Below are 20288 nucleotides of genomic sequence, written 5' to 3'. Positions count from 1 at the left end.
CCGCATCGGGTTTTTGTTTGTATGCGTGCGTTGCAAGGCGAGAGCTTAGGCTCAAAGGCAAAGAGAGAGTGAAGGACCCGCCAGGATTCAGGAAGCAGGAGGAAGCCTACTCGAGGCGGAGGACGATGGCTGCGAAGGCGCGATATGCCAGTGTATCGGCGGACGAAGACGTCTGATTGGGGTTTGTTGGTCGTATGCGCGCCCAGCGAGCGTCGACGAGCGTCTAGAAGCCGCTGGCGACGATGGCACGGAGGAGAGGCGCGGATGCAGGGAGTCCGAGGAGGAGCTCGTCGGGCGCCGACGTCGAAGTCGAGCGGTAGACGCAGTGTCAGGTACAGGGACCTGAAGGAGAGTACGGCAACAAGATGAGGAAACACGACGAAAGAGGCGGAGTTCAAAGCTCCGGAGTCGAGGCGACATGGCGCTGGTGAATATTGTGCGAGCCAGTGAAAGGTTGCATGGGCGACTTGAGGGACTCAGTAGGCACGTCGGCTTCGGTGTCGTCGCTGTCGGGCGCCGCGGCGACGCGTGAATGTGCGAACAAGTCGAAAAGCGAGTGATACGCCTTGACGGCGACTGCGCCGAGGATGCCCCATTCGCGATCAGCAGCTTCGAAGGTGTCATAGCGCTCTGCGGAGCCGATTGTCAGTTTACAGCGTTGGCCGTCCCTCGTATAAACATACTGAGGAGAACGTGTACATCGACTGTCGAACCGTCGTCCAGACGAATCAAGCCTGCCTCGTCGAGCGACTTTGGCGCTAGCTGAACCTTCTCGTAGCTCGCTGACGACTCGATTGGTTCGTCGCAATGCAGCTTGAAGTACTCGCGGCGCAAGAGAACCGGCACTGCGTGAACGGAGGGTCAGCTTCACCTCGCTCACAACGCAACTTGGGTATCGGAGAGCGCACCGGCAAAGTAGAGATACCTCGAATAATCACGACCAGCACGACGCAGAGTGCGGCACGCCTTGAACGGCTTGTATGCGGTCGCGCCCAACTGCTGCTCGTACTCGTCCGCGATCGGCTCGAGTCCCGGGTGCTCGTGGTAGATGGCCTCGAACTCGCTGTACCATGCCCTGCTGTTGACAGTCAGGAGCGTGCACATCGCGGCGATGTAGCGCGGCGGGTAGACGGGGTCTTTGAGCGGGCGCTCGGTCTCGGCCTGGTGGAGCGGTGCGGGGCTCGAGGTGTTGCTTGCCATCGAGAGCGCTGGTCTGTACAGTATGGCTGGGCGGCGAGTGCGACGAGGATGAGGATGAGGGAGGAGGCGAAGAGGAAGAGCAAGGCGAGTGAAGCAAGGCTGTCCCTCTGCCTTCAGCTCGTTCTGTTGCTGTGCGGGCTTGTTCTAACTTGCTTGATCGTCTAGAGAGCCTACAGGCCGTCCCACCGCGCCCAACCCTCTGACTCTGCCCGACTCGCTCTCCCCCACTCCATCCTCATCATCCCCGACTAGCAACCCTCGTCCAGCTCGACGCACGCCGCGATGGAGCCGCTGACAGCCGCACAGCCAATGGCAGCACCTCGCTCAGCAACGCAGACGCCCAACACGTCCCTCCCATCGACCACCAACCCCTCGCCGACCACCTCGACCGCGACTCCTCCGCCCAAGCCAAGACGGCCACGGCCGTACCGGACGAGGACAACGGCGGGCACGAATGCGCCTGAGCGGACGAGGAAGGCGCTCGAGGGCATCAGGGCCTTCCTCGCGAGCAAGAGCTGCTACGACATCCTCCCCGAGAGCTTCAGGTCAGTCGTGTCTCTTTGCGCGCTATGGGGCGGGCATTCCCGCTGGAGCTCGGCAGCTTCTTTCTGATCAAGACTCGCTACGTGTCCCGTTCTGCAGGCTCATCGTCTTCGACAACAAGTTGGGCATCACGAAGAGTCTCCAGGCCTTGGTCACGAATGGTGGGTCTGCCGCATCCTTCTGCCGCCCGCTCTGTGCTTTCGGGGCGCAGGGAAGATCTCCAAGAGTGTCCGTTCGCCCCCGGGGCTGACACGTTCTTTCGCAGGTGTCGTCTCCGCCCCGCTCTACGACTCGACGACACACCGCTTCGCCGGCATGTTCACGCTCGCAGACGTCGTTCACCTCATCCAGTACTACTACCTGACGGCGCACAAGTACGAGAATGTTGTGGCGGAAGTCGAGGCTTTCCAGCTCGAGAGTCTGCGAGGTGCGCACGCCTCTTTCCCGCTTCCTAAGCTTGCACTGACCTGATTCACCGTCTCTGTAGAAATTGAGCAAGCTATCGACGTCCCTCCTCCCCCGACCATCTCCGTCCACCCCGATCAGCCCCTCTCCGACGCCTGCGCCGCCCTCGTTCGAACACACGCTCGACGACTACCGCTCGTCGACCGAGACGACCAGACGGGCAAGGAGACGATCATCAGCGTTCTGACGCAGTACCGAGTGCTCAAGTTCATCGCCATCAACGTGAGTCTCGCTTGTCCCCCCTCCCTCTACCTCGAAGCGAAATTGACTGGATATGCGGTTCGAAACGCAGTGCACACACGACTGCGGCCGTCTTGACCAGTCCATTGGCTCGCTCGGTATCGGCTCATACGCATCGTGGTACCAGCCGACCTCCGACACTACTTCCTCCTCCGCGCCAGGTCCCTCCGCCTCGTCTGCTCAGGCATCTGCGTCCGAGTCGAACGGCGAAGCTGGTCCCTCTACCGCCGCAGCGTCAAGCGATGCGTCAAGCAGCACCGACAACCGGAGCACGCCGACCTCGACCGGTACCGAGACGCCTACGAACGCCTACAACGCGCCTCACATGGACCCGTCTGCTTCGACCGACCCAGCGCATCTCGAAGGCGAGCACAACGATTCAGGCCATGGAAAGGACGGCGAAGACGCGCACAAGTCGGGCGGGATGGGCTTGTCGGACCGGTATTGGCCGTTGTCGACCGCGACGATGCAGACGAGCGTGTTTGATGTCGTGCATATCTTTTCGGAGCGCGGGATCAGTGCGGTGCCGATTGTCGATGAGGATGGCGTCGTGTTGAACTTGTACGAGACGGTCGACATCGTGGTGCGTCTTGCGATGCTCGCCTCTGCAACTCTCTGCGGGCGATCGAGCTCACGGCCATGCATCCTGCAGGACCTCGTCCGACAAAACGCCTACCAAGTCCTGGACTCGACCATCGAAGACGCCATCAACCGGCGTTCACCCGACTTTACCGGCGTTATGACCTGCACTCCATCTGACACGCTCGCCTCGATCCTCGTCTTTGTCCGCGAACGCCGCTGCCACCGCTTCGTCATTGTTGAGCCGGAGGATGTGCCGGCGAGGAATGGCGAACCGGCGAGGAAGAAGGGCAGTTTGGTGGGGATCTTGAGCTTGAGCGATGTGTTGAGATTCTTGGTCGGCCATGAGAACCTGAAGGGGATGGAAGTGCCGGGTCTCGGTGCGTTCGAGGCGTTCCCTGCGTCATCTCTCTTCCACGGCTCACCCGTTTCCCCTCCGGTCCTCCTCTCCCCTCGCAGGCGTCCACGGTCTTCGCGGCGTGCACAACGACGCGAACGCCGCCGGTCAAGAATACGACGACGCCATTTCAGTAACGGATGCCTCTTCCGTCGGTGGCGGGTCAAAGACGACGAGTCGTCGAGGTAGCGAAGCGACGACCGATGCAGGCGGGAGCGCGACGGACGTGCGATTGGCGCAGCAGGCGGCGGGGCTGGGGTTGGAGGACGTGATTGAGGCCAAGGCGGAGTAGCGGTCGAAGGCAGTCTCTCGAGTCGTGCGATTTGCGCGCGTTGGTTTTGTTGTACAGATAGAGTGTCCAGCACCCCTGTAATGATCTCCCCATCGCTTGAGCGCTACAGATGATGGCGACTCTCCCGCGACTCGACGACCTCGAAGTTCACATCCGCGTACTCCTCCTCCAGCAGCTTCCCGCTGAGCAGCGCGCACACCCATTCCGTGCGCTGATACTGACTATACCTCAGGCGCACCAAGATGGGAGGATCTCGCCCCTTGATGCGCTGGAGGACGTGCCGGACGGACCATTCGGCGAGTCGAGTGAGGTCGATCTGCTCGACTCGCGGGGGAAGGCACCCAGCGACCCAGTGAAGCAGCCCTCCGTCTTCTCTCGATGACCGCTCGTCGCAGGATAGGGAAACTTGGCGGACGCTGATGAGGGAGGGAAGAACGCGTGCCACAAGGTGTTCGTGTGGCGGACGCCAAAGCCAGGCGTGGCTCGAGAGGCCGGATGGACGGGAGAACGAAATGGAGACGCTTTGGACGAGAGGGCGAAGATGAGAGTAGGCTTCGAGGGCGAGGAGAATGTCGGGTCTTGCGTCGGGGGTTTTCTGTGAGGTATAGCGCAGGTCGAGGGGAATTCGGTGATACAGGAGCGTTCTGGCGACGTTGATGTAGGTCTTAGAAACGCAACACCAGGCGGCGAGGGTGGAAAGGCGAAGGGAAGGGAGGTCTTCGCAGGCTTCGAGGATGGCGAGGAGGATGTCGGGGCAGACGCGAGGAGGTGCTTCGCGAGGGTCGACAGCCCCGAGTCGTGCCATCTTGCGAGTCAGCGCACGAAAGGCTGCACTGAAGAGAGAAAGCAAAGCGCGAGCAAAGGGAACCAGCGTAAGAAGCCAGTTGGCGCGAGAGGACGGCAACTCCGCGGGACCGTGTGGACGCTAACGACCGCATCGCGCCGTTGCGGAGTCGCGGCTGTCTTGAGCGTGAGCATGCGGACGAGCAGCTGAACGAGCAGGGGACGAGATGGCGACTTCGACGTGAGAGTTGACCTTCCCAAGTTGCAAGAAACGACGACGGCGGCGCGGGCAGGTCTCTGCGAACCGCGAGCGAAAGAAAGAGAAAAGTGTCGAGATGGGGAAAGGGGAGGAAGCAGACGGTGACCCTGTGGGAAGCGAGTCGAGTTGTGAGTAGGAGGAAGAGGCTGGCGAGAGTGAACGGTTTAGCGTACCGCTCGACCGAACAAGTGACCTGCTGAACGGCTCCTCATGTCGTCCGCTGCACGTACGGACTACGTGCGTCCGTAAGGTCCATGAAGTCGAGTTGGTGGGCGCCGCCAGCTGGAAAGACCTGTCGATACCGGGCAATATGCCAGCTGTCGACGAGTACTGACAGCGGGTTGGCCCTAATTCGCTTTGCGCCATTGAAGCCCCTGAACACCTCGTCCGGGGTGATTTCGAAGTTGAGCAAGTCGAGGATTTGGGTGCTGGATGGTAAGCACTTCCACATCGCCATCTTCACCCGCGGGACAGCATCCGCAGAACCGTGATAAGTGACGGCCTCGACGCGAGAGAGAGATTGGAAGACCTTCAGGAAGCGACGTCGCAGAGATCTCTTGAAGCTGTCGCGGATTGGAATGGGGTAGGTCTTGAGAACGACGTGAATGTCAAACGCCCGTACTGCAGCCCTCAGCCTTTCCTTGTCCTCCAACGTATCAAGAAGTCGAACGCCTGCTGGCGTTAGATTCGCAAGGTTGATAGGGTACTCGACGACAATCCGCTTGAAGAGCGCCGGCTGTGCACGCTCCGCGAAGTATCTCGAGACGCGCGACAGCGTGGCGAGGGTCTTCAGTCGCTCGTCTGATAGGTGACCGACGAAGTAGAGGGGCTCGTCGCAGTGATGGATGATGAGGTCCATCAACTCGAGTGGAAGGCGAGGGGAGGGGAGGAAGGGGTTGAGGGTGCTCCTTGCGGCGGTGGAGGGTGCTGGGGAGCTCATCGTAGCTTTGAGTGGCGCTTGCCAGTAGCTGAGAGCGATGGGGCGAAGTGCGAGCGAGGTGAAGGAGGAAAAGAGGCGAGAGGTTCGCTGGATTGAGCGACGTGAACGAGTCGCGTCGAGGAGGTCTGTGCGGCTCTGCAGCTCGTGTGAGTTGTCTGAGCGTTGCTGTTGAAGCTGTCGAGAGCGAAGCAGACACGAGCGGGACGCGACAGCCTCGCCGCAAAGCCTGCGGAAGGACGCTGTCACCGTCCTCTTCACCCTCTCGCGCTGCATCCAGCTGATCTTCGTCGTCGAACCATGAATGCTCATACTTGCGCCGCCCTCCCGTCACGCTCTACCTCAACTGCTCCCCCAGATACGTCCCAAACATCCTCACCACCTCCTCCTCACCAAACTCGACGCTCCCCGCCGTCCTCGCATGAAGCTGCACAAACTGCCTCTTCAACCTCTGCAACATGGGCAGCGTCAATTGTCGAGAGGGGAGGGTGAGGTCGATTTTTGGGGGAGGGGAGGAGGAGAGCGGGACGAGGAGCGTGGTTGGGCCGGAGAGGGGGGAGAGGGATTGCAGGGAGAGGAGGGAGGAGATGACGGAGGAGGAGGCCGAGTCGAGCAATGTGAGGTACGAGGTGGAGGAGGTGTGGACCTGCGCATGCTCGAGAACCCATCAGTCCAGCTGCGAGGGAAAAGGAAGGGAGAGGACGCACGACCTGCGTCGCAATATTCGGCGGCTTGATCTCCCCCTCCGTTATCGCGCTCCATATCCGCTGTGCTGCTTCGCTTCCCTCCATCGCTCGTTCTGCATCTGCGGACGATTCGGGCCGACTGTCCAGCGCCGGATCGTCGAAAGCGAGGGTGACGAGCGGTGCGTCCCACCGCGCAGCAGAATTGGGCTCTTCAAAGCGCGAGATGAGGTTGTCGAGGCTGCGAACGAGGACTGAATGAGCTTGCGGATAAAAGAGAGGAAGAGCGAGGGAGACGCACGTCGCTTCAGCGTATCTAGACGAGTCGGCTCGCTGGGTGTTCCATTCCTGGCACTTGTCTGGCGGCGTGGCGACGAAAAGCTGTGCGTCAAACGCCACCTCAGGAGCAATCAGCTTCGTACAGCGAAGAGAGGCGCAAGGCAGAACACCCGGACGCACCGTGCAAGTCCTGACGCCGATCTCCCTCGCCGCGCAGTACATCTGGTACCTGCTCCCTTTGATGTAGTTCATCGCGTCGACGACGACGATCGTGTCCTTCGCCAGGCTGCGCTGTACGGCGCTGAAGAGAGCAGCTCGCGCGGGCTTCTCTGCTCGGGTGTCTACTCTGTCGCGGCGGGGCGACTTTGATCAGCTGGATCACTCGTTTCCATAGAAGTGGGCAGGTACTGACCATCGTAGGCGGCCTTTGCGATCCCGAGCGACTCGTCGTTGATGAGGACGACCTTTGAGGCGGAGCGGTGTCGAGCGGGAGTCGCGGTGTCGTTCAAGCGGTGTTCGAGGAAGGAGACGAGCTGGAGTGCACGGGTGGTCTTGCCTGAGCATGGATAGCCGCACACTGTGATCATCGCCATCTTGCGAGCGTGTGTCGAGGTGGAGAGCGATGAGAATTTGGCCAAGTCCCAAGTCGCTCTCGCTGCATCGCTCCAATTGGACTGGGAAAATGACGAGCTCGCAAGTGAAGCACTGCAGCGAATTGTACATTCACTACGACGGTCCAGCGAGAGGAGTGGTGTCGACCCCACCTCATCGGCTCGCCTCTTGGGCTCGCACTTGTCACCTCGACTCGCTCAACTGGGCATCGCTAGACTGCTAGACACGCTCAGAACACTCTCAGCACCCACGCCATCCCTCTGCGCGGCCAAAGGAACCCCTCCACCGCCCATTCTCACCCTCCCTCACTCGGCTACCCGCTTCACCGTCTCACCCCTCCCTCAATCACGATGCTGCCCGCCTTGCGCTCTGCGGCCATGCGCACCGCACTCCCTCGCTTCCCTCGCCAGTCGGTCGTGCGCTGGCAGTCGTCAGCCGCGGCGGGTCACGGCGAGTACACGAGCATCCTCGTCTCGCAACCGGCTCCCGGCGTCAGCCAGATCACCCTCAACAGGCCAAAGGCTCTCAACGGTGCGTCCATCAATACCCTCACGCGCGGCTCCTGACGACGAGCTGACGAACGAACGACGTGGCAGCTCTCAACTCGACTCTCTTCCACGAACTCAACGCCGCCCTCCGCACCCTCTCGACCGACGACTCGACCGGCTGCGTCGTCCTGACCGGTTCCGACAAGGCCTTTGCCGCAGGAGCCGACATCAAGGAGATGAAGGACAAGCAGTTTGCAGAGGTTTACAAGGGCGACTTTTTGGCGCATTGGACGGAGCTGAGTGGGTTCAGGAAGCCGATTGTTGCGGCTGTTAGCGGGTATGCGGTGAGTCGGCCGCGATTCGCTCTTTCGCTGCTCCTGCGAGCTGCGGAAAGCGGTGATGGAACGCTTCGCCGATCTCACGCGCTCTTCCTCCCATGCAGCTCGGCGGCGGCTGCGAACTCGCGATGATGTGCGCTCCGCTCTACTTTCTCTCGCTTCGCTTTCACTGACACTCAATGTCGAGCAGGTGCGACATCATCCTCGCCGCGCCCAACGCCGTCTTCGGCCAACCCGAAATCAACGTGCGTCCTCCTCTGTCCTCCCCCCTCCCTCCTCCTACCGCTCGCTTCACTACAACTCGATGCTGACTTGTCTCCAACTTCTGTAGCTCGGCGTCATCCCCGGCGCTGGCGGCACTCAACGCCTCACGCACGCGCTAGGCAAATCCCGCGCGATGGAGATTGTCCTCACCGGCAAGAACTTCTCTGCCGCTGAAGCAGCAGAGTGGGGACTCGTTTCGCGTGTTGTGAGCGAGGGAGGGGTGGTGGATGAGGCGGTCAAGGTTGCGGGCAAGATTGCGAGTAAGGGGATGTTGGCTGTGCAGGCTGCGAAGGAGGGGGTGAATGCTGGTGCGTCCTCTTCCCGTCCCCTCTCTCCCTCCCTTTTCCCGCGAGCGAGAAGTGGGACTGATCGAGTTGGTCGATGGTCTTGACGCACAGCATACGAGATGTCACTCACGAACGGCCTGCACTTTGAGCGCCGTCTCTTCCACCAACTCTTCGCTACCGTGCGTCTCCTCTCCCCAACCCTCTCTCCCTCCTCTCTCTTACCTCCGACACTGACGAGAGCTTGTGGGGTGGACGGCCGCAGAATGACCAGAAGGTTGGGATGAACGCGTTTGCGAATAAGGAGAAGGCCAAGTGGACGAATTCGTAGACCCGCTTGCCGGACCGGACAGTCGACCACTCTGCTCGACGTGCAGAATGAAAGGGAAAAGGTTGAGTAGTGCAGCTCTGTCTCCGCTTGCGAGTGCAGAGAGAAGAAGAAGCGGAAGAGAGCATTTGTTCGCTCGCTCAAGGTTCCGCGCGCTCGTTGACTTCTCTCACCATGACCCGAGTCCTGTACGGTACTGAGCACTGCATTAGGGTGAACTGAAGTAGCTACAAACGGATGTGTGAGGGGTAAGGGTGACGAGGGCGAAGAGTTCGAGGGTTTAGAAGAGCATGTCGCCGAGGAGCATTCTGCGAGCCGGAAACGAAAAAGCATCAGTATCCCCCCTTCGCGAAGAGCGAAAAGAACCGAGAGAATCGTTCGCTGGACTCACCCGCCGAGCAACCCTCCTCCGAGCGCCATCCCCGTCCCCATCCCTCCATACCCCATGCCCATACTCCCTCCATACCTTCCATACCCCCCTCCATACCCTCCATACCCCCCATACCCACCATACATAGGCCTCGCATACGGACCCGCCGGCGCCGCATACATCGGTGTATACCGTCCTTCCGCCTGAGCCCTCAGGATCTCCTTACGGCGCGCGAGGTAAGCCTCGTATTGTTTCTGCTCGGCCTCACGTTGACGTTGGCGTTGGGCAACTCGTTGGTCGTGAGTTGTACCGGTGAGTTTGTCTTTGAGTTTGCGGCCGAGGGTGCGGTCGTCTTTCTTGTCCCCGTGCGTGTGCGAGGTCGAGGCTTGGTTCGGGGACGAGTGGGGAAGAGGAGAGTGCTTCGAGTCGCTGTAGCCGTGGCTGGGAGAGGCGGAGGAAGAGACGCCAGGAGGAGGACCGGCGGGCGGATCGTACTTCTTTGCGACATCCGGGTGCGAAGGGAGGTACTCGGGCTGCGCGACAGTTGATCAGCGTAAGCTTGCACTCGCGGAGGCGGCAGAAAGGACGAGGGCGCACGTCCTGTAGAGAAGGAAGGTCAGTCTCGAGGGGATCAAAGGAGGAGGGCAGAGAACGCACGTCAAGCGGGTGGGTCCAGATACTGCGCGGTGGCTTGGCGAGCGTGTCGACGTAGAAGTAGTGGCCGGAGTTGGCCTGCGGGAGGGGATCAAGGGTGAGTGAGTGACGAGGAAGATCGAAGGGAGAGGAGAACAACGCACGTCAAATTCCCTGTGCGAATGCCAACAGCAACGCAGCAAGAAGCAGTCAGCTCAACGACGCACTCGTGCAGATTCAGCAGGCGGAACGCACCTCCTCCAACCCTCTGGCAACGGTCTCTGCTCGTCAAGGATGCTCTGCCTCGCCTCGTCCGGGATGGCGCCGTCGTCCCTGTCGTCCTCGGACGTGTAGTTGCTGCTCGCGCTTGCGACTGAGCCAGCAGACGACGAGCGGCGGTGCGTCGGTGCGGCGGACGAGTGGTCGACTGCCGAGGGAACGGCGAGGTGTGACGGGTCTTGCTGTGAGTAGGCGGGTGGTGCCTCGTTCGGAGTGGTCATCGTGAATCTGATAGCAAGGTATGGCGAGAGAGTGAGAGCGTACGAGGAGAAGTCTCTCCTCGTCATCGAGGCGAGCGAGTGCACCGCCTTGAATTGGAAGGGTTTCAGCGATACAGGGGGATCCAGTAACCGCTACTTCTCCCGCACCACCATCCCGAACCAATCCCACCCGCACTCGCATCGCAGCGGGTGGATGCACCCTTCCCTCGCCCGACTCGTCGCTCGCACAATGTCGTCCGCCGCATCGACAGCGCGCTCGTACGCCGCTGCGATAGACGCCTTGAATGGCCTTCAGAGCAACGCACAGGTCATCGACGCCATTCGAAAGTCGGGCGGCAAGGGCGGAGACGTGCAGCTGAGGGAGCAGGTCGAGTACATGAGGCGCATCGGGTACGAGGTGCGTGAGGACGTTCCTTCGTAGCGAGAACGACGCGCTGAAGTGTTGGCGCAGGCGGCCGACTTGAACCGGATGAACGTCCTGCACATCACCGGCACCAAGGGCAAAGGGTCGACGTCGGCCTTCGTCTCGTCCATCCTCACCACCCTCGCGCCGAAAGCCAAAGTCGGACTGTACACCTCGCCTCACATGGTCGCCGTCCGCGAGCGCATCCGCATCAACGGAGAACCAATCGCGGAAGACGTCTTTGCGAGGTACTTCTGGGAGGTGTGGGACAGGCTCGAGCAGGCGGACAAGCCGGTGAGTGCGCGGGAAGAGTTCTTCTCGAGGAGTTTTCGTACTGACGCTCCCTCCCCAGGCGGCGGACGAAGCTACGCCCGAAAAGCCCGCCTACTTCCGCTATCTGACGATCATGGCCATGCACGTCTTCCTCTCCGAACGGGTGCGTCCCCTCTCCCTTCCCTCCTGCTCCAGCTCACACTTTGCTCGCAGGTGGACGCAACGATCCTCGAAGTCGGCGTCGGCGGAACCTACGACTCGACCAACATCGTCCCGCAGCCTATCACGACGGGCGTGACGGCGCTCGGGATTGACCACATCTGGGTGCTGGGCAAGACGTGGCCCGAGATTGCGGCGCAGAAGGGCGGGATTTACAAGGTGCGCTCGCCTTTCCTCCTTCTGAGTCTGAAAGCTTGTGTTGATTGTTGCGAGACAGCCTGGAGTACCTGCGCTGGCGATCCAGCAGCCGGAAGGACTCGATGTCCTGGAATCCCGCGCGAAAGAGCTCGGCGCGTCGTCTTTCACCGTCGTTCCCGAGCACCCACAGCTCAAGGCCATCAAGCTGGGTGCGTCCAGCTCCTCGTTCGCACGACTGCCGAGTTGACGAGATACATGGGCGCAGGACTCGCCGGCTCCTTCCAGCGCTCAAACGCCTCACTGGCCATCGCACTCGTTCAATCCTTCCTTTCTTCCTCACGCTGCCCACCCGCCTTCCGCTCCCTCGCCCCCGCTTCCTCCGCTCCCTCCTCTACCTCCTCCGCCTCTCTCCCCTCCCTCCCCTCCTCCCTCATCGCCCCCACTCCCCTTCCCTCCGCCCTCCAGAAAGGCCTCGAGAACGCCCGCTGGCCCGGTCGCTGCCAAACCGAGTCCGACCCGCTTCTCGGGGGTGAGAAAGTGAAGTGGTTCTTGGATGGCGCACACACGGTCGAGAGTCTGAGGTGTTGTGGAGAGTGGTTCAGGGATGATGCGCTGGCGCCGACTAGCAGGTGCGCTCTCTTTCCTCTGTGCGAGGATCCGCAGGATGACGCTGATGGGCGTCTTCGAGCAGCTCCGAAAACACCCCGACGCGGTTCTTGATCTTCAACTGCACTTCCGGCCGATCAGGCTCTGAACTCCTCTCCTCCCTTCTCTCTGCGCTCGCTCCTCCCCCATCGTCGGAACTCGCACAGCCGTTCGACCACGTCGTCTTCTGCACGAACACGACGTTCGCTTCGGGTGATTCGAAGGGCGGTGTGTCTCTTCCTCTCGTCCTCCCCTCTCTTTGACAAGCGCTGACAAGAGGTGAGACACGATAGACTTGACCTCCAACGCCGTCGACGCCTCCGACCTAGCCGCCCTCCAAACCCAACACGACCTCGCCTCGGCCTTCTCCACCCTCGTCTCCTCCTCCTCCTCTTCACTCAAAAAGGCAGAGATTCACGTCCTTTCGTCGATTCAGGAGGCGGTCGAACTTGTTAGACAGGAGGGGGAGAAGCGCAGGGTCGAGGCGCTCGTGACGGGCAGTCTGCATTTGGTTGGAGGGGTTATGGCTGTGGCGGAGTTGCCGCTGTGAGAAACGTGACGGGGAAGGATGTATTGTGGATGTTCGGGTTATGCAATTCGATCGTTTATTGCGTCTTCGCTTTCGATGCGCCCTCCTTTTCTCGCTCTCCTGCTCTTCGTCTGGAGGCTGAAGAGGACTCGAGATGGCTTTTCGGTTACAACAGAACTATCACACGTTTCGCATTCTGCCGGTCGGGGTGAGAGCGTCCCGGCGACGCCTCGAAGGAAAGGAAGAGGGGCGTCTACAGCTTCGACTTGGCCTTGTCCTCCTTCGCTGCCGCAGTGCGCAAGTCCTTGCGCAGGATCTTCCCTGACGGGCTGTACGCGAGCGAGCGTCAGCGCATGAACGAGCGATCAGGAACCTTGCAGGAAAAGGGAGTCGACGCACCTCTTCGGAATCACATCCACCACGACAACTCCACCCCTCAACTTCTTATGCGGCGCAAGTTTCTCCTCGACCCACTTGGCGACGTCCTTCGTGAGAGTGGGCGACTTGGCGTGTTTAGGGTCGGGGACGACTGTGTTGCGACGTGCTTCAAGTTAGCGAGGGAAGGGAGAGAGGGGTGGAGAGGACGCACTGTAGGCGCGCGGAAGCTCCGTGGCTTGTTCTTCGGAGTAGATGCCGATTACGGCGCAGTCGGCGACGAGCGGCGAGGCGAGGAGGACGCCTTCGAGCCTGTATTCACCGACGAGGTCAGCGTCAGGGCACGAAGGGAGTAGAGCAAGAGAAGGGAGAACGCACTCTGCGGGAGCAACCTGGAAACCTGTTTCGTACCGACGGTGGCGACGAGAAACTGTCAGTCGCTGAAAGCAGGGATCTGCCCAGGCAAATCGTCATCGGACGCACCCTTGTACTTGATCAAGTCCTTGTTCCTGTCGATGACGCGGTACCAACCGTCGTTGTCGCGCGTGCAGATGTCGCCTGTAGATCGACCGGTTGGAGTAATCAGCTCCCGCTCCACGAAGAGAGGGAAGCCGATGCTACGACGCCCAGACGCACCAGTCATGAGCCACCCGTCGCTCGTAAGCGTCTCCTTGGTCGACTTCTCGTTCTTGTAGTACCCGAGCATGATGTTCGGTCCGCGGAGCCACTGCGCCCGCGCATACCGCGGTCAGCCTTCTCGACTTCGACGTAAGTGCGAGGATTCGGAACGCACCAACTCGCCCGCCTCACCCTCCTTGACGTCCTTTCCGTCGTCTCCAACGAGACGCGCCTCCATCGTCGAGAGGAGCTGGCCGACCGAGCCGGGAACGACCTTGTCTGCCGCGGGGATCGCTCCAACCGAGGTCGTCTCCGTCATGCCGAGTCTGTTGGTCACCTGAATCAGCTGCGTTCGTTGAGAGGGAGCGAAGCGCAGACGCACCCCTGGAAGACCTTCGTCTTGCCCTTCAAGCGCTTCGAAACAGCTTCCTGCAAATCCGCGGACAACGGCGCCGCACCGCACAGGATGTACCTAAGCGACGAGAGGTCGTACTTGTCGACGATCGGGTGCTTGGCGATTGCGAGCGCGATGGGAGGGACGAGGAGCGCGGTTGTGCACTTGTATTTTTGGACGGAGTCGAGCGCCATCGGGAGGTCGAATTTTGGCAGGACGACGCAGGTGCCGCCGTGGAAGAAGGTGAGGTGGAGCATGACGACGAGTCCAAACTGCGTTGAGGGCGAAGATCAGGATCGGGTGCTCGAGCGGAGGAAGGGAACTCCGCGAACGCACGATGTGGTACATGGGCAAAACCGAGAGGACGCAGTCGCGCGTGTCAAACAGGCCCTTCGTCTTCTGTGTCTGCAAGACACAGCTCGTAATGTTGAAAGCCGAGAGGGCGACACCTTTCGCCTTGCCGGTCGTGCCGGACGAGAAGGGCAAATAGGCAAGGTTCGTCTTGGCTTCCTTCTCCGACGGGATAACTGGCTTGAAGGAGGGCGAGCCGCGCAGGTCGGTGTAGGGTTTCATGCCGGAGGGAAGGGAAGAAGGGAGCGATCCGTCGGTCGCGGGAACGACGTAAATCTCGTCATTGGCAAGTCCGGCATCCTTCGCCGCCTTCTCCGCAACCTTGAGCAGATCCGCCGACGCAAGGACGACGTTGGCTCCGGCGAGCTGGATTGCGTGCGTGAGTTCGTCGGCGAGATAGGACGAGTTGGCTGTCGAAACGGCGAGTCCGGCTGCCTGTCCGGCAAAGAGGAGTACGGGGTAGAGGGCGCTGTTGGGCGCAAAGAGGAGGACTGTATCGCCGCGCTTCAAGCCTGCGGTGCGGGTGAAGCCGTCTGCGAAGCGGAGGGATTCCGAGGCGAGTTCTGCGTACGTCGTCTGCAAGGGCGCACGGGCGTTCGGTTAATGTACATCTGGACCGCAGGAGTGTCAAGATGCGACGCACCTTTGCGCCCGTGACTGCGTCGATGATGGCGACCTGGTCCCTCCGCTTGTCGAGTCGCTCGGGTGCGAAGATGAAGTCGAATACGCCGCCCTTGTGGTACTCGCCGGGTGCAATAGGCTCATACGGGCTCGTGTAGATGGTCATTGTGGGCAATAGCAAGCTGGAGAGAGGGCGAGAAGGGCGAGAAGAGCAAAGGCAAGCCCCACGACCTTCGGACTCCGCGCGCTCCGAGATGGCCGGCACAAACAGGGGGCGGCGACGGCCACGACGAAGATAAATGCGAAAGTGCAAGCGTAGAGAAGCAGTCATGTACAACAAGCGACGATCGAAGCAAGCAAGCGCTCACATCCGCCCCCTCTTTCGCGTCCTCCCGCCGCTGTTCCCTCCGTTCCCGCCTCCGAACCCTCCTCCGGGGCTGAGCGGCGGCAGACCCCTCATGCCGCTGCTGCCTCCACCGCCAAAGAGCCCTCCCGGCAAGCCCGAGTCGACATCCATGTCACCCACACCGCCAGGCGACTTCCAAGCCGCCGGCTCCCCTCCCGCTCCCGTTCCACCACTCTTGCCCTTCTCCTTCTTCCCCGCCGAAGCCGCAACTTCCTCCGCCACGGCCCTGACGCGCTTCTCGTGCTCGAGCTGTTCTTGCGAGGCGTTGATGGCCGAGGCTTGGAGCGCTGCGATGTGCTTGTCGAGCGAGGAGAGGAGCGACGAGATCGTCTCGAGCCAGGAGGTGAGGGACGCCGTGAGAGTCGAGATCGAAGGCGCCGAGGCGATCGACGTAGAGGCTGACGAGTCGACTTGCATCGAGGCTTCGTCCGACGATGCAGAGACGGGCGCAGGACGGACATCGCGGCCGACCGAGCTGAGGACCTCGAGGCGCGAGCCCTTCTGGTCGAGACGGCCCGTGAGGACGTTTGCGTAGAAGAGTTCGATGAGGAGGTCTTCGAGTTCGGGCACACTCGAGAGCGAGAGCGTCGAGAGGAGCGTCGAGTAGGGGATGATCTGCGGCAGGCGAAGATGAGTTTTCGTCAGCGTCACTGTGCTAGAACACGGCAGAGGCACGCGATGAGGCTCAAGTGCGCCGCACCTTGTTCTGCGTTGCGAGCGAAAGGACGGAGAGGTGCTTGAGCTTTGCCTCCTGCTCGGCGGTCAAGGCAGGGTACGAGTCCTTGGCGGCTGTGCGTCAGAAGAAGAACACCAGTCAGTACGCTACGCGAAGGAGGCTCACCCACAGTCGTCAATCGCGAGACGCACCGAGGTACTCTCCCCAAGTCCCGTACGCAAACAGCTCCAACAGTCTGTACTGTCCCGCGTGCTTCTCGTCGTTCGCGAGCTGTTACACGACTCGTCAGCATCATCCAACAGTCCCAAGCGAGCGCCAGGAACGCACATCCTTGATGCTGGGCTGCTCGAGCAACTCGCTGAAGACGTAGACTCCGGCGGAGGAGGTCGCTTGGGTAATCAAGTTGGCTGCGCCGGCTCCGCGGGCAGATTTGGCGAGGAGAAGGAAGGGCTGCGCGTAGAACGAGGGCGTCAGCGCGACGAGGAGGCGAGATACAGAGGGTCTGAGAAGCGATGAGGTGGGGAGACGGTCGAGGCGCAACAGCAACGCCTCGAGGCGGCGTGGGAGCTCGCACACACAGCCACACATGCTATCTCAACGGACTCCAGCGCCTCCCACGGTCCCTCGCACTCACCTCGAGCTTTGGCGGGACGGTGAACGAAGGTCCGGCCGATGAGGCGTGAACGGGCTTGCGCTGCTCGGTGGGCGGCGCGACCCGCTCGCCGATGGTCGTGTACGCAGCGAAGTCGTCCTGGATGTGCGCCATCCCAGCCAGAGCGCAGTGAGCGAGGTGTACAGGCCAGACGACCGCCGCCTCCCTGCTCTCGCTCTTACCGCCCACTTCGACTGCTCAGAACGGAATGCTGCCGCCGTCGAGACTGTCGAATGCGCCTACGAACCCTGATGCAGCCGTCCGCGGAACGGACAGCGACGCCCTGCTCTCGCGACACTCCGCCGCTTCACTGGGATACCTCGACGACCCCTTCTCTGCCCTCTTCCTTTCGCCTGCACAGCGAAGAACGCCCGAGCGACGCCCTCCCTTGATCAACATTGGGACGCATGCGCGAACATGGGCGGTAGACGAGCTGGTGGAGCAGTTTCTCCTTCAGCGGGAGGTGGGGGATTCAAGTAGCGGACGGGCAAAGGCTTGCCAGGTCCTCTCGCTGGGCGCAGGGACAGATACGCGCTTTTGGAGGCTGCGGAAGAAGTGGGAGGCGGAAGGGAGGGAGTGGACGTGCAGAAAATGGGTTGAGGTGGACTTTCCGGAGGCGACGGGGTCGAAGGCGAGGGCTGTGAGCGGCAAGGCGGAGCTCAAGTCGCGGCTAGGAGGTGACGTGAAGATAGGTGCGTCGAAGGAGCTGGTTGCGATCCCATGCTCGCTGTGTTCGAGCGCTAACGCTCGTCACGGTCCTTCACCACACAGAACAAGGCGGTCTCGGCCTCTCGTCCCCTCTCTACGCCCTCCTTCCCGGCGATCTGAGACATCTCGACGCCCTCTCGACCTCCCTACTCTCGCCTCCCGCCTACTCGACCACCTCCGCCTCCATCGAACCGATCCTCCTCCCTTCCCTCCCGACTCTCCTCCTCCTCGAATGCGTCCTCGTCTACCTCCCTCCGCCCGATACCGACACCATCTTGCGGTGGTTTGCCTCGAACTTTGCGCCCGGAAGTGCGGTCGTGTCGTATGATCCGTTCGGACTTGACGATTCGTTCGGAAAGGTGATGCGGAGGAACTTGGCGGTGAGTGTGCCAGTCTCGCTGATGTCGTGAATCGTCCTCAACGATGAGGCTATAAGTCGTGGCTTCTCGAGCTTGTAGAGGTCGCTCACGCCACTTTCCCCTCTCCCAGTTGCGCTCACTTACCCTTCCCGGCGCCGACTCAACACCGACTCTCGCTTCCCTCACCTCTCGACTCCAGAACAACGGCATCACCGGTTCGACGGGCAGCATGAGTGTGCGGGAAATCAGGGACGAGGTAGTGCCGGTCGAAGAGAAGGAACGGTGCGTCTTCCGCTTCGTACTCGCGAGCGAGCGAAGTTGCTCTTCTTAACTTCTCAAGCTCGCTCGACTATCGGCCCCGCTCATCGTCTCGCACGCTCACCCACTTTCCGTTCGCGCAGGGTCAGCAAACTCGAGAACCTCGACGAGGTGGAAGAGCTCAATCTCGTTCTCGAGCACTACGCGGTGACATGGGGGAATGTTGGAGAGGACGGGAGAGGGATAGGGTCGAAGGGTTGGTAGGCAGGAGCATAGCACCTTAGCTCTTTGATGAGTGCACACCGTCATCACCGCACGAGGGGTACAGACAGCGCAAGCGGAGGCAATGTAGCAGCGGCGCTGAAACGGTGGTGAAGGGGGACTGGGACGATACAGTACGACGACGAGCCCGCAACTCCTCGAGGGCTGCCACCGACAAGCTTCTGCTCTGGCCGTCTTCACTGCAGAGACCGCTTCTCGCTGTTGCGGCGTGCTGCTCGCTCACTTCCGCTCGATGTCTCCTGCTTCGCGTCAGGCGAAGAGGCCACCACTTAACGAGAGATATGACGCGGTTGCAGCTAATCCGACTCCAAAGCCTCGAGCGCGGCGGCTGTGAGAGGTACATAAGGGAGCGCGAGGGCATCCGCAGGGAGTCCCGAGTCCGAGTCCGAGAAGGCGCCTTCAGACAAGTCAATCGAGAACGTCGTCGATGCGTCGTCGTCTGCGGTGGCGGCGGCGAGCATCAGAGCGTGTTGCTCCGGCTCAGGACGAGGGTCTTGCGAGCGGAGTGCGTTGGCGGGGAGGGTGACCGCATTGACGATGTCGATGTAGCTCTTTGTTGCGAGGTCCTCGAGCTGTTGCGCCCAGTGTACACCGCCGTGGTCCTTGACAAGCGGCTTCGCGCGGTCGAGGAGCGCGGCAACGTCGGAGGCGGGAGTGTCGTCCGTCACGAACCAGAAGGAAAGCAGGAGCGCAATGAAGTCGTCGAGGATCTGCGGAGCACGGGCGTCAGTCAGCTCTCGCAAAAAACACGCTGCGAAGCGCGCGCACCGAAGTCTCCTGGATCAGACTCTTCGAGTACGGCGGTTTCCGTCGCACACAGTCGCGCGTCGCCCAGGTCAACATGTTGAAGGAGGAAGGCGCGACGAGAGAGGGCAGGACGGGTTTCTCGGTAGACGGCTTCTTCGCCTTCGGCGAGAGCCACGTAAACGGATCGTCCGCCGCGATTCCCTCGAGGGCGAAAGTGGTAGGGTCATCGGGATCGTCGTACCGCAAGATGTAGGGGCTCGGTCTGAGGTTCGACGCGATGAGGCGGAAGCAAGCGCCAGTCTTCTCGGCCGCTGCGTAGAATTTCTCGAACGGTGGACGAGCGGGCGGCTTGACGACGTTCTCGCCTTGAACACCACTCGTGCTCGCCGCAGCTCGCTCCTCCTGATACTTGATCTCGCAGAGCACGCGGGAGACGACCTGGTCCTGGTTCGGCAGCATGTCGAGCAACTGCTTGTCGAAGTCCAAGTGGACTGGGCCGGAGACTGCGGAGCCAACAATCTATAAGTACAAGCAGGGCGGCGGCATGCGTGGAACGTAACGCACGTTCGATGCGGTTCGCCTACGCATTAACATGTGCGTATGCGGGGACAACCTGCACCTCCTTCAAAACGTCGATCTGAGCCACAGAATACAAGCTACGATCAGCGAAGATGCTCAGCAGGTGAAGGGCGAAAGGACGACGCACATCGAGCTGGCCGCGGCAGAATGTCCCGTTGAAGTAGTTCTCTCGCCTCGCCGGGACCAGATGAGCGGACTCCAAGTCTCCTTCTTCCTTGAGCGTCACGGCGCACCGTCTGTTGAACTTGACCATGCCCCTTGGTCCTACAACATGACTCGCCGTGATCTGCCACGAAGTTTCCGCCCACATCGAGTCTGCGACGCGGTCCAGGTCCGCCGGCGTGCAGGTCTCGACAAGCTCGACCTGCTTCTGAGTGTACGACCAAGGGTCCTCGTAGAACTCTTCCAGATGCGCAGCCGTCATTCGAGCGGACGCCCAGGTGAGTGACGAGGCGGCAGATTGCACATCGGAAGCCACCGAAACGCTGCGCTTGCGCTTCTTCGGTGGTGCACGCATACTGGCAGCGCTAGCAGTTGGTGCGCGATCTGACATGGCTGATCGCCAAAAGGGAGTGTGGACA

The 20288-nt window shown here is 61.2% G+C and overlaps 11 protein-coding genes across 11 annotated transcripts; 4 read left to right on the top strand and 7 right to left on the bottom strand.

The window, feature by feature from the left end:
* Positions 1–394: 394 nt before the first annotated feature.
* RHTO_05411 (uncharacterized protein) lies at positions 395–1200 on the bottom strand (the record flags this gene model as incomplete). Its single annotated transcript, XM_016419073.1, has 3 exons — positions 395–630; positions 684–845; positions 909–1200. The coding sequence occupies 3 exons, from the start codon at positions 1198–1200 to the stop codon at positions 395–397; spliced, it is 690 nt and encodes a 229-aa protein (XP_016270158.1).
* Positions 1201–1509: 309 nt separating this feature from the next.
* Positions 1510–3716, top strand: RHTO_05410 (nuclear protein SNF4; the record flags this gene model as incomplete). The annotated part of the gene is made up of 7 exons (XM_016419072.1): positions 1510–1745; positions 1843–1904; positions 2009–2170; positions 2231–2430; positions 2501–3031; positions 3101–3407; positions 3487–3716. 7 exons carry the CDS (start codon positions 1510–1512, stop codon positions 3714–3716), a joined length of 1728 nt encoding a protein of 575 aa, XP_016270157.1.
* Positions 3717–4966: 1250 nt separating this feature from the next.
* RHTO_05409 (uncharacterized protein) lies at positions 4967–5698 on the bottom strand (the record flags this gene model as incomplete). Its single annotated transcript, XM_016419071.1, has 1 exon — positions 4967–5698. One exon carries the CDS (start codon positions 5696–5698, stop codon positions 4967–4969), a length of 732 nt encoding a protein of 243 aa, XP_016270156.1.
* A 334-nt stretch (positions 5699–6032) lies between these two features.
* RHTO_05408 (elongator complex associated protein Kti2) lies at positions 6033–7250 on the bottom strand (the record flags this gene model as incomplete). Its single annotated transcript, XM_016419070.1, has 5 exons — positions 6033–6341; positions 6403–6619; positions 6680–6759; positions 6838–6998; positions 7070–7250. The coding sequence occupies 5 exons, from the start codon at positions 7248–7250 to the stop codon at positions 6033–6035; spliced, it is 948 nt and encodes a 315-aa protein (XP_016270155.1).
* A 369-nt stretch (positions 7251–7619) lies between these two features.
* RHTO_05407 (enoyl-CoA hydratase) lies at positions 7620–8974 on the top strand (the record flags this gene model as incomplete). The annotated part of the gene is made up of 7 exons (XM_016419069.1): positions 7620–7800; positions 7866–8101; positions 8200–8228; positions 8286–8340; positions 8427–8667; positions 8758–8825; positions 8909–8974. The coding sequence occupies 7 exons, from the start codon at positions 7620–7622 to the stop codon at positions 8972–8974; spliced, it is 876 nt and encodes a 291-aa protein (XP_016270154.1).
* A 277-nt stretch (positions 8975–9251) lies between these two features.
* On the bottom strand, positions 9252–10474 carry RHTO_05406 (WW/Rsp5/WWP domain containing protein; the record flags this gene model as incomplete). The annotated part of the gene is made up of 5 exons (XM_016419068.1): positions 9252–9279; positions 9363–9874; positions 9999–10073; positions 10139–10148; positions 10230–10474. 5 exons carry the CDS (start codon positions 10472–10474, stop codon positions 9252–9254), a joined length of 870 nt encoding a protein of 289 aa, XP_016270153.1.
* Positions 10475–10703: 229 nt separating this feature from the next.
* On the top strand, positions 10704–12702 carry RHTO_05405 (tetrahydrofolylpolyglutamate synthase; the record flags this gene model as incomplete). Its single annotated transcript, XM_016419067.1, has 8 exons — positions 10704–10871; positions 10926–11171; positions 11230–11313; positions 11364–11528; positions 11587–11716; positions 11773–12136; positions 12199–12380; positions 12446–12702. 8 exons carry the CDS (start codon positions 10704–10706, stop codon positions 12700–12702), a joined length of 1596 nt encoding a protein of 531 aa, XP_016270152.1.
* Positions 12703–12934: 232 nt separating this feature from the next.
* RHTO_05404 (phenylacetyl-CoA ligase) lies at positions 12935–15206 on the bottom strand (the record flags this gene model as incomplete). Its single annotated transcript, XM_016419066.1, has 10 exons — positions 12935–13010; positions 13081–13210; positions 13271–13368; positions 13435–13456; positions 13540–13614; positions 13693–13783; positions 13850–14000; positions 14057–14340; positions 14405–14995; positions 15063–15206. 10 exons carry the CDS (start codon positions 15204–15206, stop codon positions 12935–12937), a joined length of 1662 nt encoding a protein of 553 aa, XP_016270151.1.
* A 198-nt stretch (positions 15207–15404) lies between these two features.
* On the bottom strand, positions 15405–16888 carry RHTO_05403 (COP9 signalosome complex subunit 7; the record flags this gene model as incomplete). The annotated part of the gene is made up of 5 exons (XM_016419065.1): positions 15405–16061; positions 16147–16235; positions 16314–16392; positions 16450–16572; positions 16757–16888. 5 exons carry the CDS (start codon positions 16886–16888, stop codon positions 15405–15407), a joined length of 1080 nt encoding a protein of 359 aa, XP_016270150.1.
* Positions 16889–16982: 94 nt separating this feature from the next.
* On the top strand, positions 16983–18363 carry RHTO_05402 (leucine carboxyl methyltransferase; the record flags this gene model as incomplete). The annotated part of the gene is made up of 4 exons (XM_016419064.1): positions 16983–17466; positions 17546–17862; positions 17972–18123; positions 18243–18363. 4 exons carry the CDS (start codon positions 16983–16985, stop codon positions 18361–18363), a joined length of 1074 nt encoding a protein of 357 aa, XP_016270149.1.
* A 314-nt stretch (positions 18364–18677) lies between these two features.
* RHTO_05401 (uncharacterized protein) lies at positions 18678–20260 on the bottom strand (the record flags this gene model as incomplete). Its single annotated transcript, XM_016419063.1, has 4 exons — positions 18678–19091; positions 19150–19631; positions 19693–19708; positions 19835–20260. The coding sequence occupies 4 exons, from the start codon at positions 20258–20260 to the stop codon at positions 18678–18680; spliced, it is 1338 nt and encodes a 445-aa protein (XP_016270148.1).
* Between the last annotated feature and the right edge of the window lie 28 nt (positions 20261–20288).

Source organism: Rhodotorula toruloides (genome assembly GCF_000320785.1).
Source record: "Rhodotorula toruloides NP11 unplaced genomic scaffold Scaffold32, whole genome shotgun sequence".
Taxonomy (NCBI): domain Eukaryota; kingdom Fungi; phylum Basidiomycota; class Microbotryomycetes; order Sporidiobolales; family Sporidiobolaceae; genus Rhodotorula; species Rhodotorula toruloides.
This window is presented reverse-complemented; position numbering and strand designations above follow the sequence as displayed.